The 18,940-nt window shown below is 40.2% G+C and overlaps 1 protein-coding gene across 1 annotated transcript in view; it reads right to left on the reverse strand.

The window, feature by feature from the left end:
- Nucleotides 1-18,940, reverse strand: part of LOC122815090 — a 96,279-nt gene that overhangs the window by 16,453 nt on the left and 60,886 nt on the right. The window contains exon 5 of the mRNA XM_044087331.1: nucleotides 17,647-18,148. Coding sequence (XP_043943266.1) covers nucleotides 17,647-18,148 — 502 coding nt within the window. The remainder of the gene's footprint in view (nucleotides 1-17,646; nucleotides 18,149-18,940) is intronic.

Raw genomic sequence — 18,940 nt, forward strand, 5'->3', positions numbered from 1 at the left:
TATGTATATACTGTGTGTGTGCATGTGTGCTCGCATGTGTGTGTGTGTGTGTGTGTGTGTGTGTGTGTGTGTGTGTGTGTGTGTGTATCAGATTTAAGTATACTATGGCTTTAATTGAAGGTGTGTTGACTGCTCTAGGATGTGATGTAATTTGAATTCCTTCTTTTAAATTCAGGTGATGAAAGTAATTGTATCTGATGAAGTCTCTTCAACTTATTTAAAAAGGAGACGAAAGCGCTTATACATTTGGATATTCTACAATTTTAACCTTGGATTATAATAAAATTTTGGTGTGTTCATATAACCATTTGCCTGCTCCCTTCTACTTTGTGATTGACTAGTGATTTCTGTTTGTTCACCTACCTTTTTACTGTGAATATTAGAAACAAAACATAACACATCCAAAAATGTGATTTTGTCTGGGTCATGTTTGCAAGTAATCTTTAAAAATCCAACTGTATTGTTAAAATATTTAAAAAATTCTGCAACTTATCCTGAGTGTCATTCCACAGAATAAATATGTCAGCCAGGAAACTTGTATAAGAACCAGGAGTCCTTAAATTGTCTACTAAAATGTATAATTTTTTTCCCATTTTGCCATAACTAAATTGGCAAAACTGGGGGTGCATGCCACCCTGAATGCCACTCCACTTACTTAAAATAATGGTTCTCAAAGTAAATAAAATTATTTTTAAGCTCCACCTCCATAAGGGCTACTGGATTAATTTTATTCATATACAAGTCTGCTAAATCAAATAGCTGACCCTTAAACCAACATAGTCCCAATTACTGAGGTATGACTGAATATACGTTATTAACATCTATTATGACAAAAACAGTTACAGTCCTAAATTCCACAGTGTTCATTTAACTTAAAAAATGCCAGGAGGCTCTATAAGCATAAGTTAATTTCCCAATGCTGCCTTTTAACAAATGATCCAAGAATTTAGCTATGTAAACAGTTTTGGATCTGGCCGCATCTACGATTGTTCTTAGGGGTGAGTTGTTGATGCTTTTATGTATCTTAGGGATACCAACTATTCCTGCTATAACATGCTTAGAGTTCAACGTACACTCAGACTCACTCTTGAATAACTACCCTTGCAATCGCATATCCAGTAATACACTATCGATTTTTGAAATGGCAGCGAAACTCTCATTACAAGAAACCTCACTATATGAGTCCTCTGCTGATAAAGCATTCATTGTGTTACTATAATCAGTGGTATCTAAAAAATAATAAAGAGCCACAGTAAAACAAAAATTAGTATAATAAATCCAACATAAAAAGACCAACAATCTCAGAAATTGACTATACAATTTAATAAAGCAAAAGAAGCAAAGCTTTCAGGTTCATACAGAAACCCTTCCTCAGGGATGAGATTGTTGGTCTTTTTATACTATAATCAGTGGTATTCATAATGGCAAGACCTCCCTCTTTATCGGGTTTCATAACCCTTAAACTAATGCCTGTACAGATATCTTTAATAGCACAATATTCTTGAGCAGACAAGTTGAAATATTTATTTTTACTAGATTTATTTAAAAATATTTCTAAAAGTTGCAAACTCTTTCAAACATTTGTATGTTATTATTCATCGGTGGGTTGAAGCAACTTGGACTATACAAGTTCATTTGGTTAGAAATTGTAACATCATTCAAAAACCACAGGGCTAAGTTGAGGTTGTGTATAATAATCTCTTCTCAACTAAATTGTCAACTAAACTTTGCCTTTTTGCAGGGACAAACATTAAACCATTGACAGTACATCAGCAAGAAGAGCAGTAATAGTTTTACTAGAAATATAAAGTTTAAAATCTGTTTGTGCATTATTAGTTAACTTAACTGTCCCTTCTGCCAATGAATAATTCAAGTGGTTCACAGTCATTACTTTCCAGGATTGCTGTGAATGGAAAAATTCCTTATAAGGCCTCATACAAGCTAGAATGATGTTCTGTGCACACCTCTGAGCATGGCCGGTGTTAAGCTCTGTGCACACCTCTGAGCATGGCCGGTGTTAAGCTCTGTGCACACCTCTGAGCATGGCCGGTGTTAAGTTCTGTGCATACCTCTGAGCATGGCCGGTGTTAAGCTCTGTGCACACCTCTGAGCATGGCCAGTGTTAAGCTCTGTGCACACCTCTGAGCATGGCCGGTGTTAAGCTCTGTGCACACCTCTGCGCATGGCCGGTGTTAAGTTCTGTGCACACCTCTGAGCATGGCCGGTGTTAAGTTCTGTGCATACCTCTGAGCATGGCCGGTGTTAAGCTCTGTGCACACCTCTGAGCATGGCTGGTGTTAAGCTAGATGCAGCATTGGGCAGAGGTAGAGCAAGGTTCCCCAACTAAGCCTGTGTCAAAAACCCTGTATATAGCCAGGGATTAGGGAGTTGCCAAGTCCACAGAAATTCTGAGGGTCTAGCTATACTGTTACTAGCTAACTCTTCCTGTTTTTACTATTTTAAATTTATTTTTTATTTCACTTTGTTTACAGGGGTAATACACACTGATTTCTGTAGACAACTTGCAGGAGCAGCCCGGATGAAGAGATCCACAAAAAAAAAAAAATAAAATAAAAATAAAACAATAGGACTATAATAGGACTATAAATAAAATTCTCTCTCCTGGCTGCCCCTCTAACCCCTCCCCCTACCCTAATACATCCTCTTTAGAAACAGCTACCCTACTGAATAAATACTTTATTGACACTATTCAAGCACTCTTACCATCCAGTGGTAACACTACAACCCAACCTATGCCTCCCTACCCATCTAACAATAACCCCTTCACCTTTCATCCTGTTCCTAAAACCTTGCTCTCCTACCACTGATAATCTTCCTCCTTCCTTCCTCAAACTGGCTGCTGACTCAATTGCATACCCAGTGTTTGTACTAATTAATAGGTTCATTCAGGATTCCACTGTACCCACCCTTTGGAAATCCTTTTTCACTATACCCCTACACAAAGGTGGTAACTGTACTGACCCATCTAACTACTGCACCATAGCTATCCTATCCCCCCATCTAAAATTCTTGAAAAATGCATCCACTCACAACTACTAAAACACCTCCTCCAAAGCAATCTTCTCACACCCACCCAGCCTGGCTTTCGTCCCAACCATAGCACAACTACAGCCCTCATATCCTTTACCCATACTGTAGCTGAGGCCCTAGATAACAACAAACTCATATCCTGTCTCTTCTTAGACCTTTCCAAAGTGTTTGATACTGTCTACCACCCACTACTGTTATCTAAATTTGCTTGTCTCCGTCTATCTTCCTCCTCCATTTCCTGATTCTCCAGTTACTTATCCTGTAGACAACAGTCTGTTAAATGGCTCTCTTCCTCTTCTCCATTCCTACCTGTCCCAAAAGGAGTACCCCAAGGTTCCATTACGGGTCCCCTCCTGTTCAATATCTTCACAAATGACCTCCATACATCATGCAAACAATCCTCCCTCATACAATATGCTGATAATTCAACTCTCATCTCTATCTCTGATAACATCTCTAAACTTCATACACTCACTCAACACACCTTTTCATCTACTGAACAGTAGCTAACCAGTAACTTACTCATCCTCACCCCAAAAAAGACCAGTCACCTACAATTTCTTTCCCGTTCTCTGTCACTCCTAAAATCCTCCTTTTCTATCACTTTCTCAAATAACACAATCATTAAACCTGAAACTCACACTAAATCCTAGGAACCATCATCAGTGATGGACTCAGATTTAATATGCACCTACTACAATGCATAAAAAAGACAAACCAGAAATTAGGTTTACTTAATCATAACAAAAGATTTCTAACTCCAAACACTAGACTCTCCCTTGCTCAAGCTCCCCCCTTCTTTATGCTGCCCCTGTGTTCACAAACATTCAAACCATAACTTTAAACAAACTCCAACAAACTGCATAAGATAGCTAGATTCCTCACTAACACTATATACAGTACTCATCCCTGCTTACCCCTTACATCCCTCCACTGGCTTGAGTTCCCCCACCTACTGTTGCAATCACAACTTCAAATGTTACACTTCATTCTCTATAAGCCTTCATCTTGTCCTGCGCTGTCTTACTTCATCTCTATCTACACACCTCCTCGTACTCTTCATACCTCAAATCGGCTACTACTACACAACTACCAACCAAAAAAGCAGTAGGCAAACTCTTATATAAATACTCCATCACCCAAACTTGGAACAAACTTCCTAGGGACATATGCTCCACCATTCATCCATGCCACTTTAAAGAAAAATTAAAACTCCATCTACTTAACTCCAAAATCTGTCCCTGTCAGGATCCAACCTAACCCCTCTCTCCCCTCCTTGGGTATGTCTCTCAGTACCCCCTCTCTACAAATTATTCTCCCTATTTGAGGGTACTTATTTCTACTTAATACTTAAATCTGATTGAAACTAACTTTTTTTGCAAATATGTAAATAAATCATAACCCTGATAACATGGGATAGACATAACTACAAGTGTTTAAATTTTTATTTTTGTCTTTTAAATACTATTGTATAATTTAAATTTCTGATCACATGTTAATCGCATGTTAATGTATATGTTACCAGTTTTGCTGTCTTCAAAATGTCTGTTTTTTGACATTTTTATTCAATTCCTGTTCACATGTTAATGCATATGTTATTATTTCTCTGTATGTATAATCTCTGTTTTTCTTGGAGCTTTTCTCCTCGGGCCTCCACTGAAAATGTGCCACAAGTCAAGCTGGACTAACCTGGTTAACAAATGTCAATAAATAAATAAATACATAAATAAATAAATACACAACCACAGAGTAATCACAGAAGGGAGATAATCCCACAACCACAGAGTAATCGCAACAGGAAGATAATCCCACATCCACAGAGTAATTACAGAAGGAAGATAATCCCACAACCGCAGAGTAATCACAGAAGGAAGATAATCCCACAACCACAGAGTAATCACTGAAGGAAGATAATTCACCAACCGCAGAGTAATTATAGAAGGAAGATAATCCCACAACTGCAGAGTAATCACAGAAGGAAGATAATCTCACAACCACAGAATAATCACAGAAGGAACTATCACAACTGCAAACCAAACACATAAACACACAAAAACATACTCGGAGGTGCTGATTAAAAATCTACGAAAACAACAGAGGCCTCCAAAGCAGACACCCAAGCAACCGCCACCTCAAGACATAGCACATGCAACACATAGTTCACAAAGTCAGTGTGCTAAACAGTCACAGCCCTTAAGGCCAAACAACATGTCAGACACACTTGTAATAGGTGACTCCATAGTCAGACACACTGATGTCCCACTCACCAGACTGAACAAGGAAAAGGTCACAGTAAGCTGCCTGTCGGGAGCTAAAATCTGCCACATAACACAAGCACTCAGGTCACTCCACAGCAAGTACAAATATGACTCAGTCATTGTACATGCTGGTGTGAACGACCTGAGACATACCTCCCTGGACTACATGAAAAGAGACATAGAGGAGCTCTCTGATTATGTAGCCCAGGCCGGTATGACCCTGACCAGCATCTTACCCTCACCAAGAATGATGCCACAGTACAAAGACAAAATGATCAGTTTTAACAATTGGCTTAATTACTGGTGTCATTCTAAGGGGATCCAATGTCTGTCTGCTTGGGATGACATGCTCGACAAGCCACGCTGCTTCACAAGGGATGGCTTGCACCTGTCACCCCTGGGCTTCCGAATATTGGCCAAGGCTATTGCCACCCCCATAGTGCCTTTTTTGGGCAAGGCTCAAATGACAAACCTACCTCCCTAGCAAACACAAGTGGAAAAAAACTAAGGGTAATGCTGCTCAATGCCAGAAGTCTAAACCTCAAGATGCACGCTCTCGAAGCCCTCCTCAGTATGGAGAACATCGATGTCTGTGCAGTGACTGAAACCTGGTTCAAGGCTCCTGAGAGCACCCCAGCACTATCAGGTTTTACCTCATATCATGCTTTCTGGCCCCAAAAACTTGGACCGAACCACAAAAGGAGGGGGAGTATCCATATTCATCAAAGATACCCACACCTCCAGGTTAGTGGCAATGCACGAAGCATCGGAGACCATCCAGGTGCAACTAACCATAGGCAAAACTGCCTTACAGTTTGTAGCATGCTACAGACCACCCTCTCAAACTCAGGAAACCCACACAGCCTTCCTGAAGACACTGGAGAGTATGAATGTCTCTCCAAATACCATCATATTGGGAGACTTCAACTACCCAAACATAGACAGGGAACATTACTCAAGCCCCAACACCCTAGCCCAAAGGTTCCTAGAATTCATAAACTCAAATGCGATGGAACAACTAGTCACCATTCCCACAAGAACAGACAATATACTAGACCTGATCATCACAAACATGGGGACAAAATGCTCCACACCGGAAGTATATCCCTCATTGGTAAGATCAGACCATAAATTAATCTCACTGGAAATCCACATCCCGCCCCCACCCCCTGCGCAAAAGACCACAGTGAAGAACTTCTCAAAAGCCAACTTCACACTTCTTAAGACTGAAGTGGTATCCTTCATGGCCCGTGTGCCAGTGGAAACCACAACCCACACTGCTGAATCCTTTACAAATGCCTTCTATGGGCACCTTCAAGAATGCATGGATCATGCAATCCCAAATAAAACCAAGACCCATTCCCCCAAAGTCAGGCGCCCAGTCTGGTGGACCCCAGCCATAAACAAACTTTACAACAGGAGGAGGAAGCTACTACATGACAGAGCAAAATCCCTAAAAGGGAAGGCATCTCTGATCAGTACTAGCAAAAAACTACGATCACTCATAAAATCATCCAAGGCCAGCTTTGAGAGAAAAATCGCAAAAGATACAAAAGACAATCACAAGGCCTTCTTTAGCTATGTTAGAAACCTGGGTGGAAACTCCCAGATATGCTCAGAGTTAGTCCAAAATGACACAAAATACACTGAACCCACTGACATTGCCAACATTCTGGCAGACAGGTTCAGTGCAAATTTCTCCTCCCCCTCCCCCCCAAAAGGAGAAATAACTATGCCAGCAGAGTGTAGCCTCCCAAACATCTCAGATGCCCAGGTGAGAGCCGCCCTCTCTAAAGCTAAAAACACAGCATCAATGGGACCGGACGGTGTCCCGGGCTGTGTGCTACATGAACTCCAAGAGGAACTAAACCCACACATAAGGCTGCTGTTTAATCTTAGCCTTACTACAGGATATGTACCCAAAGAGTGGCGTACGGCAACAATGGTCTCACTTCACAAAGGCGGTGCTTCTACAGACCCTGGAAATTACCACCCCATAAGCTTGACAAGCCTGGCCTGCAAAGCTATGGAGAGGATCATTATGGAACTCATAAACAAAGACATTGGGGACCTACAGACATTGGATCCTACCCAATTTGGCTTTGTCAAGGGCAGATCCTGCCTTTTGAACTTGGTCGACTTTTTTGAAACAGTGACTAAGGCCATTGATGAGGGTAAGGCAGTTCACACAGCCTATCTTGACCTTGCAAAAGCCTTTGACACAATACCCCACTCGGGCATCATAGACAAACTCACCAGCCTAAATGTAAACCCATATGTCACAAGATGGGTTGCAAACTGGCTCAAGGACAGAACCCACAGGGTCAGAGTTGCTGGAGCTATGTCAGACTCTAAGCCGGTCACAAGCGGTGTCCCACAGGGCTCAGTCCTGGGACCCCTCTAGTTCGGCATTTATTTTTCCGAGGTACAGGCAAACATAGGAGGATTGTGGCTGACAAAGTTCGCAGATGACTGCAAACTGGGCGCCATAATTGATACTCCAGCAGACACAAACATCCTTCAGAGAGGCCTCATATAAATGGATAATTGGTGCCAGAGCCAAGGCCTTAAGCTGAACGCCAAAAAATGTATAGTCATACCCTTTGGGAAAAACAAGGTAACCACAAATTACCACATAGGTGGTAATCCATAAAGTACGGAAGAGGTAATCAGGGACCTAGGCACCCAGGTTGACAGTAACCTCTCATTTGACACTCACATTGCCAAAGTGGCTAGGAAGACCTTCTATATTGCCCACCTTATCATGAAGGGTTTCACATCTAGATCAAGAGAGGTCATTGTGCCCCTATACTCTTCTCTTATCAGGCCAATGATTGAGTACAATGCCCCATTTGAGATGTATCTTACCCGACACCTGCAGCAGTTGGAAAGACCCCAAACGTTCCTCACCAGGAGGATAAAGGGTCTTAAACATATGTCATATGCTGCCTGACTGAAAAAACTCCAGCTCTATTCAGTCGCATACCGCCTACTCAGAGGTGATCTGTGCCTGACGTACAAGGCCATGTCCAATCCGGAATTAATGGACATGCTCCACCTCAGAAAATCCAAATCCATCAGAGCCACGAGAGCAAGAGACTTAAACCTCAACACAGAAATAAATAGGACATGCTGGAGGGACAGATTCATAACCCAGAGGCTCCCTACACTCTGGAACAGAATCCCAATCCATGTTAGGCAGAGCCTCTCACTAACTCTATTCAAGAGAAATCTTGACGAGTGGATGGGAGATCGTAGGTTTACCCCGGGGGTCATCTCTGTGTCACTACTAGACAGAGGCACAGTAAACTAAACCATAAATGGGCATAGTATTCTCATCCTAAGGGGTGGTGAAAGCCACACACACTCTGGCTGGGCTTATAAATGCCCTAGGGCAGATAGCCTAGTACGAACCTATGAACCTATGAAGATAATCCCACAACCGCATAGTAATCACAGCCGGAAGATAATACCACAACCACAGAGTAATCACAGAAGGAAGATAATCCCAAAACAACAGAGCAATAACAGCAGGGAGATAATCCCACAACCGCAGAGTAATCACAGAAGGAAGATAATCCCACAACCGCAGAGTAATCACAGAAGGAAGATAATCCCACAACCGCAGAGTAATCACAGAAGGAAGATAATCCCACAACCGCAGAGTAATCACAGAAGGAAGATAATCCCACAACCGCAGAGTAATCACAGAAGGAAGATAATCCCACAACCGCAGAGTAATCACAGAAGGAAAATAATCCCACAACCGCAGAGTAATCACAGAAGGAAGATAATCCCACAACCGCAGAGTAATCACAGAAGGAAGATAATCCCACAACCACAGAGTAATCACTGAAGAAAGATAATACCACAACTGCAGAGTAATCACAGCAGGAAGATAATCCCACAACCACAGAGTAATCACTGAAGGAAGATAATCCCACAAAGACAGAGTAATTATAGAAGGAAGATAATCCCACAACCACAGAGTAATTATAGAAGGAAGATAATCCCACAACCACAGAGTAATTATAGAAGGAAGATAATCCCACAACCACAGAGTAATCACAGGAGGAAGATAATCCCACAACCACAGAGTAATCACAGAAGGAAGATAATCAGACAACCACAGAGTAATCACAGAAGAAAGATAATACCACAACTGCAGAGTAATCACAGCAGGAAGATAATCCCACAACCACAGAGTAATCACAGAAGGAAGATAATCCCACAAAGACAGAGTAATTATAGAAGGAAGATAATCCCACAACCACAGAGTAATTATAGAAGGAAGATAATCCCACAACCACAGAGTAATCACAGAAGGAAGATAATAACACAACCACAGAGTAATCACAGAAGGAAGATAATCCCACAAAGACAGAGTAATTATAGAAGGTAGATAATCCCACAACCACAGAGTAATTATAGAAGGAAGATAATCCCACAACCACAGAGTAATCACAGAAGGAAGATAATAACACAACCACAGAGTAATCACAGCAGGAAGATAATACCACAACCACAGAATAATCAGAGAAGGAAGATAATCCCAAAACGACAGAGCAATAACAGCAGGGAGATAATCCCACAACCGCAGAGTAATCACAGAAGGAAGATAATCCCACAACCGCAGAGTAATCACAGAAGAAAGATAATCCCACAACCGCAGAGTAATCACAGAAGGAAGATAATCCCACAACAGCAGAGTAATCACAGAAGGAAGATAATCCCACGACCACAGAGTAATCACAGAAGGAAGATAATCCCATAGTCAATTGCTACAACATGTAAATAATACTGGCACCGTAGAAAATCAAATGTGAATTAATTGTAGTAGTAAATATGAGAGGGAAGCAGCAACAGAGAACAGAGGATTAAAGTAGAAGTGATGCAGGCGAGGGGGATAAAGGTTATGCGTATAGTGGAAAAGCATTTGCAGTCAGAACCAGAACAACTTTAGCTATACCAACCTGTTATGCACACCTCTAAAAAGACAATTGAATTAAGCAGGTATTCTTTGAGGATAGTGGTTAGGAGACATGCAGTGCTTATATTTCTAGCAGCAAGTATGTGCCCTTGGTATTGCATATTTCCACGGGTAAAAATCAGTAATATAATTTTGCACACATTTTCACATAAGCACATATACTGACACCACTGCTGGCAAGACAGGTCCATGACACGGCAAACACGCACACACACACACACACACACACACACACACACACACACACACACACACACACGCACAAGCTGAGAGTTTACCTTGTCCGGCACCCCTGCAGCTGTAGCATCCTGAAGGGTGTCTCCTAGCTCTTTCAGGAGATCCATCTGAAGTTGGGTAAAATGGGATAAATAGCTCGGCAACCGAAGAGTAAAGGCTGCTGACGAGAACATGCTTTCCATATCTTTCCATCATTGGATACTCTTTATTCGGCGCTCTTGGTGGCTGCCACCACTACCATAGCATCTACTGGGACACCTTTGATCAAAAATGCTTATCATCTGGGGCAGTAATAAACTTGTTGGGCTTCCTCAGAACAGTTTCCATGGATTCTGGAGAGCCCCACACCTTTCAACTGACTACACCAAGGAGTTGGTCGAAAGGCAGAGACAACCAAGAGGTGTAGGGTCAAGAGCCGAATGCCTCCTGGTATACAGACTCATCTTCAGATGGGGAGAGGGTCTTCCAGCCATGTCTCTGCTTCAGGATCTCTAAGATGTCTGAAAAGGAGACATCCTCAGAGGGTGATCGTGGGAACCCTTCTGAATTCTCTAAGTTCGTATCCAACATGACAGACTCAGGGGAGTCTATGTGTTTCCTCTTGCAGGTCATCTTCCGAGTGACCTCCTCAGAGGGATACTCTGGGGAGGTTTCAGAAGAGAAGTGTCTCACCCATTGGGACATCCTGGGGCACTGGCTCCCTATGCTTGGGCTGAAGAGATGGTGTTGAGGTTGACACTGGCCCTTTCAGGGGAAGAATAGCTGGAGCTGAGGGTGCAGCAGTCTCAGGGGAGAGCACACCCCTCATCACTTCAAAGGCACTCCAATCCTGGCCTGAGGGAGCCTCAGGAGACCTCCCCTGCACCAAGAATGATGGCTCTGAAGCTGATGTGGGCGCTGAACTCACCTGCGCCGAAGCCCCAAGTGGAAGAGTCAGATCCAACAAGGGTTTCAACTCCCCCCCCCCAAAGCCAATGAGGGAGTGTCAGCTTCCAGATCCCTTGATGGAAGGCAACATCAATGAGATTGTAGCGGAGGTCAAAACTGAGACACCTGGGATGGTTTTCGGTTTGACGGTTCCACCACAAGGACCTCCAGGCACTCTGGCTCTGAACTCATCTGAGTCGGAGGAGGAATGAAAGGTAATGTAGATTTGGTAGTCAGCTCTACACCCTTCTGAGCTGGGCTCGATAGAATTTTTGCAGGGGCCAGTGGCTGAAGTAACCTCCTAACCGCCTACTCCACATTATCGTCCAATACACTCCTAGATGATCGAGAGGAATGGGTGGATGATCTGTGGCTACCCACCACAGATTGCAGCAGAGGAGACTGCAGCACTGAATGGACTGGCTCCAAGGACAGTGATCAGCTCCTTTTTTGGCTCCAAGATGGCTCCAATAACTCAGGTGGAACCGATGGAGACTTAGTCTTCTCGAAACCGACAGACCTTGGATCCGAAGTAACTTGTTTCTCTTGTCTCTTTGTTGGCTCAGAAACTGAAGCTAAAGATGCTGATGCTTTTGAGGACTTGCCAGAAAATTTGAAGGCCTGATTCTCTTCGATAGCCATTTTGAAAGACTCCTTTAATAAGCCCCTGACTATTAACTTGCTTTTCCACTCTTGCAGGATCCTTGAACTAAAGCCATGGCAAACAGAGCAGGAATCCTGCAGGTGAATGGCCCCCAAACAATAAACACAGCTCGTGTGTCCATCTGTTATAGACATTTTTTGTGTGCAAAAATCACACTTTTTAAAACCGGACTGTCTAGTCTCTTAAGTATGACCTTTAGACATCCTGGTAATTAGTCACAACCAGCAATTAGTCACAACCATTGCAAAAAAGACACACTATAAAGTATAGTCTAACTCAATAAACAAAACCTACACCAGAAGAGAAAAAGGCCAAAGTTTTGGGGGGTTTTTTGTATAAAGAAAGAAGAGAGAGGGTTAGAGGAGAGGTCTCTAAGTTAAATAACGGACTCCTCTAACCTGAGGAGATGCCTCTAACTTAAATGGTGAAACCTTCAAGGTTTAAGGAATATTATAGGAAAGGAGACCTCTCTCACTAAAAATGGGCTAAGCAGGAAGGGGGCAAAAATGAATCCTCTAACTAAATGGATTCATTTAAGAAGAAGCTAAATTTAGCTGGGATATGGGAAAGGTCTGAAAGAATGATGGTCCACACAGAAGCAGAAAAAATACACACTGAAAGAACCTACAACCATACTTAAAAGGCACCCAAAAGAGAAAACTATTTAACAAAGTTAAATTATCAAATATTTAAGTACTAGAAATCACCAAAAAGCAAACTATGAAAAAACTTACCTGAGCCAGTGAAAAAGCAATCCCGAAGCAGCAAGCAGCAAATGAGATCTGGGTAACTATCGCTAGGCATCTGGAATAGGGTGTAGCCTTGAGCCAATCCCGAAGCAGCAAGCAGCAAATGAGATCTGGGTAACTATCGCTAGGCATCTGGAATAGGGTGTAGCCTTGAGCCAATCCCGAAGCAGCAAGCAGCAAATGAGATCTGGGTAACTATCGCTAGGCATCTGGAATAGGGTGTAGCCTTGAGCCAATCCCGAAGCAGCAAGCAGCAAGTGAGATCTGGGTAACTATCGCTAGGCATCTGGAACAGGGTGTAGCCTTGAGCCAGTGAAAGCTCTCAAGCTTTAGTATGTGGTCAAGTCGGAACCAAGCAACCATCAAGAATGAAGGAGAGACAAGACAACATAACATCTGTATTTATCCAAATTAAAATTTAGTAAATACACCGCTCCTACAGTTCCTTTATACTCTGCTTCTGAGTTACATTTTAAAATGTAATTCTCAGCAGAAACTATTTGAAAACTAAATCATGAACCTAAAAAACTAACACTAAAAGACTAAACATGACAAATATGTTATAGGGACTCCTTATAGAACTTATCGCTGTCAGGTCCTACACAAATAGCACAGGTAAACGTCAGTAACAAGCTGGGATTACTCCTCCTTGCTTTTTGCACAAGCTAATCTATACACCAAGTAGAATTTCTGTCCCACGCACCTAAAATATCCATGTTCAATGTCTATAAATCTGTGGCCAACCAGTGGCAGTTAGATCTCTTTGCTTGTCACTTACTAGGCTTGTGATGTTTTTTTACTAGTTGTATGACACTACGATCTTTAATGTACGATGTCCCACAGTAGAGAAATTAATCACTTTTTCCACTAATTATTCATATTTTCATATTTATGTTCATATTTTCATAAATGAGAGACCTACATGCTATTGAGGGATATGGCATACAATTCTATGTTGGGACTCAGGAAAATTTATTGTTAATGTCCATTTATATCACAATATACTGGAGATACTGCAGTTTTTTATTTTTTTAGTAATTATGACAATAAGCAATGTTTCCATATATACTTAATATTTCAAAAAACAAGTGACTTGGAAACTGCCACTGATATTTGTACTGTACGTTGCACATCTTGAGATATCCAGTGTTATGTATATTGCAAATTATACAATCAAGAATATGTTTTCATATTTCTGTAAATATCTTAATAAACATACATCCAGGAAAGAATTTCTTGTTGTCATGTCAAAGCTAATGTCTAGTTACTAAAAGTGTTCTAACAAATATATGTGTATATTTTATATTTACAAGGTATGACAGTTTGCTTGCGAAAGTTTAGCAAAAAAATATAAGTCTGGGTTTGTGTGCATTAAAATATATTGTAATATTTATGGTAAGACTATGAATGCACTGACTGTTGTTGCTGTAAAGGATACTTCTCACTTATAACATTGCTTTTGTAGAGTTTTAATAACTTTTATTGTCCACAAAATACTTGCATTTGTTTATCATATGCTTCTAAGCTAATTTTTCAGAAAACGCTCTGGAATGCATGCACATGCGCTGCTAGAGGTGTGACATTCTGCCCCACAAAGGTGCTAATGAGTTAAGAAATGGTCTAATCGGGACTGGAACTGTAATTGCACTGTAGTATATCCCTTTCAAGTTGTGCCTTATACACATTCACGCGTTGCGTATTCTGGCTTTGCTGAACCCTTTCCTATTGCGTCTGATTGGCACTGCCTTGCTCTTCTTGAATCTTTCTGGCTTGTTTATGTCTTATGCCTTTCTTACTTGATTTTATCGGTCTTAGACCTGCCTCAGCCGTGCTTTATTCGGTGCATGTTGTATCAGTAGGCTTGCTTTTCGTATTTTCTCATATACTGTTTTCACCCTAGGTCTTCACTGAAAATGGGAATGACCCACATATACACGTGTAGGCAGAGATTTTAGAGTCTGTTTCTTTCTCCTTTTCTATTTTTTATTTATTCAAAATCAAGTCAGTTGTAGAATATTAACTACGGGAAAAGAAATGTGGGCATTATTCAAATTCTGTTACCCTCTGAGGTACCAGGTAAAAGCACATGACAGACTCTGAGTGATGAGGATTGTATAAAATTATGATGGAGCAAGATACGGTACTGAAATTATATGTGTCTGTGTATATACCTATATATATATATATATATATATATATATATATAGACCCTATTAGTTGATAGAGTTTTCAGAATCTTGAAATTTATATCAGCGAGACAATGTGATTGAATTTCAGAAAAAATAAAGCTTTTTAATGGAGATTTGGTACAGTAAAGATTGGGAATTTACAGTTTTCCTCAATGTAGTGCAATCTCGCAGTTGATATATATAATTTACAGGGGATGAGGGGGGCACAGCCCTCCACATAGGAGGGGTGCCGGGGGGCTTGGCTCTGCAAAAGTGTAAAAAAAAAAATTTTTTCTGTTTTTTTAATGTTTGATCATATCATCTCACCGATATGTATGTCGAGTTTCTGAAATCTCGAAAACACGATCAACTGACATAGATCCATATATATATATATATATATATATATATATATATATATATATATATGTACTGTATGTGTGTGAACATTGACTAATGTAAAATGCTTTCCTTTTAAAGTAGTAAGCCTAAATAGGACCACTACATAATTTCAACTCTTAAATAATCTTACTATATTTCTCCCTGTTTCATTCTGGTGATGTTTTCGTGTGAAATGTAATAAACATTTGACATAAAGGAAGGAAAAAAAAAAGAAAGTCTGCTTGGTAGTTAGTAATTCCCCTCAACAAACAGCCCTATTGATTATAATTAATTTGTCTGTTGTCCTGTTTTTAATTAAAAGATGTTCTCTCAACTTCTGATTGAAAGAATCAAGAACAAAGCCAAGAAACATTGTGGGAAAAACAGTCCAAAATCTGGGATATGGCGTGTATATTGCTTATATGTACTTGGAGAGTTGAGAGAATAAACAGATTTGCTTAATATTCATAAAAACTAAAATATCTGTCATTATTTAATGAGCGCAACCCTGTATGATTGACCGGAAAATCACAAAGTTTATGACAAATAAAACAAAAATATGACAGAAACTCAGGGAAATTCATAGTTCTCAGTTTAATAAACCGAGTGAAAAAAAGGCCCATAAAAATCAGTGGCAATTTTATTTATTACCGTAATTCACTTAAACCCATAACAGAACAATGGCCTTTGCATCGACATGCATTTTGTGAGCAATAATTAGCCTGGTGGTCCGATGTCTAGCATGATTTTATTTATCACCCTAATTCACTTAAAGCTATAACAGGACAATGGCCTTTGCATCGACATGCATTTTCTAAGTAATAAGCAACACGGTGGTCCAATATCTACCATTACTGACTGATGGTAATCCTAAGCAATTTACCAGAAGGGGCAATACAAAATATGAAGTAATAGCAGCGAAGTAATGCACAGATGGAGACACTTCAAAGGCTGAAATTAGGGACTGTCTGCAGGTAGTCAGTCTGTCCTGCAGATGGCGACATCACTACACATATCTACTCCCTGTCATTTATGGCACGAAGTAGAATAATGGGGCGGTGCGCCCCAACTGGACGAACAAATAAATAAATAAATAAATAAAGGGTAGAAAAGCAGCTCCGGACAAGCAGCTCTCTAGGTTTCCACAGAGTTCATGTATATATAAGGCCAGTTATAACTGCAAGCAAAGTTCAAATTATGAAACCCACAGAGGTGAAAAAGGAATAACAAATGCATTGCTAATGTAATGCAATATACACATTTTTAAACATATAAAAATGGCAGCAGTGTGAGATTGAAGGGGTAGACACTGTGTACTAGACTGGGTGGTTAGAAGAAGTGGGAGGTGTTCAAGCTTTGCAAATGAGTAAACTAGTATGTAAAACATTTCTTCACAAGATGACGTTTGACAGATAAGATTACAATTACAGACTAATACTATGCAATGCCATTTTACTATAACTGTCTTACTGAAAATCAGGAGCGGAGGCAGAAGTTCATATTATATTTAAAGTTTACATTTTAAAATGTATCCTCCCCTGCTTACGTCTTTGTATATACAACAACAAAATAATGTGAAACGCAGGATTTCTCTGGATCTTCTGAGATATTCTTTTCTTTAATCAAATAATTTTCTCATAGACTGCAATTTGTATTTGCAGCATAAAAGTGAAACTGCAAGATGAAGCAAATAAAGTACTAAACACATTTTCCAAATGAAGGACATCAGAATGAATATATATCTACGGTTCTAGGACGTTTGATCGAAAGATCAAGCATACAAATCCATTAAGGGCGGGCATACTTAGGCCAAAGTGCTTTTCACAGAAGAAGCACTTTTGTGTAAGTATGCCTGTTGCCAAGGCCATACTACGGTGCGGATAAGGGAAAATTCCCTTTTCCCCACTGTAGTGCGGCCACGGAGAGAGAATATTAAAGTAGGGGGTGTGGGGGGTGCAGGGGGCCACAAAAACGTTAATGTAGTTTTTTTTTTTTTTTTTGTATTAACACACTTTAATGAAAGTTCTTTTTCACTGAAAGTGCTTTCGTTAAAGTGTGCTGGGTGGTTATGGATTCGGACGTTTGATCTTTCAATCAAACGTCCTAGAATATATAGAGAGAGAGGGTTTACTTATTCATTTATATGAGCATCATTATTTTGTATATATCAGCTGATTTATGTTATGACAATCTGAAGTAAAAATAAAGAAAAAGACATTACCTGAGAGTTTTGATGGGTTCATAGGTGTCCATTCCAAAACTTCAGTATTTGGAAATCTAATGGATGGCTTTTTAGTAACCAAATTTGCACATGTTGCTGAACTTGCTTTTCTAGCCTTTACAACATTTTTTATTTTGGACATTGTTTCTGCTTGATGGGGATTTCTTATTAAATGTGAATCATCCAGAATATCATCTGATTTTTGATGCAGCTGTGATTTCTTCTTTTTCTGATTCTCCAATAGTGTTTTTTCCAAAAAAGTTAAAGAGGAACTATGTTTTTCTTTCTCAGGGTTCTTCATCGGTTTAGGTTTTGTTTCTTGACTTTGCTTCTTCTGGTGAACTGAAGGTGATGTAGACGTCAGATGTAACACTTTTGACAACAGTGTGCTGTGTCTTGTGTGATTCCTGCCCATATGTTCAAAATGCTTTTTTTCTATTCTAATGCTATGGCCTTCCACTGTAAGATGCGTGCCAAAAATATGTGGAACACCCACTGTGCACTGTTGAAAAGAACAAATTAATTCTTATGAGTTTTACAATAATGAAATAAGCAATAAACAATTCATGAATGATACACTAGGCTACCACTCCTGTTTAACAAATGTCAAACATGACTTTTAAAAATTATATTATCATGTTATTTTTTGGTTCCATATCTGCTACAAGCTAAATACAGATTAAATCATAAGCTATCCACTAATATCTTTCAACAATATAACTTTATATTGCATTAAAGTAGCCTTCTTAAAAAAAAAGCCTGTACACTCACAGAACAGCCATGTGCAATATTTATAACAGCTCAACAGGTTAGACACTGAATAGGAATATATTAGAGAAAAGGTGACCTGTACATTGCTGTCCTGATTGGAGAACAAATGTTCTCCAGGAGGGTGTTAGTGTACAGCTAAAGTCCGCTGAAAAACAAGTCTGCGGCATATTAAGATGCCTTGAAGCTTGGCCTGTAAAATAACAAACTGCCACCATTACTTTATACTTACTAAGCAGCACTTTTCTGTTTAGTGAGTGTAACATGAAATTAAAAATTCACTAATTAAAAAAAAAAAGAAAATTGAGTGCATTCATATATGCCTAAATTTGTGTATGTGTCTGCATGTATGTGCTTACGCGCATGTCAGAAATGGAGAGGCAGACTGAATGAGTGAGAGACGGAGAGAGAGAGAGAGAGAGAGATTCAGCACTAACTACAACAGGTCTACTTTGTTTGCCCAAACTTTTATTTGCCCGACAACCATTTTCCAGAGACCAAATGACCAAAAGTTCATTTGACCGAC

This window comes from Protopterus annectens, chromosome 11.part0, assembly GCF_019279795.1.
Source record: "Protopterus annectens isolate FY-2018-M chromosome 11.part0, PAN1.0, whole genome shotgun sequence".
NCBI classification, from domain to species: domain Eukaryota; kingdom Metazoa; phylum Chordata; order Ceratodontiformes; family Protopteridae; genus Protopterus; species Protopterus annectens.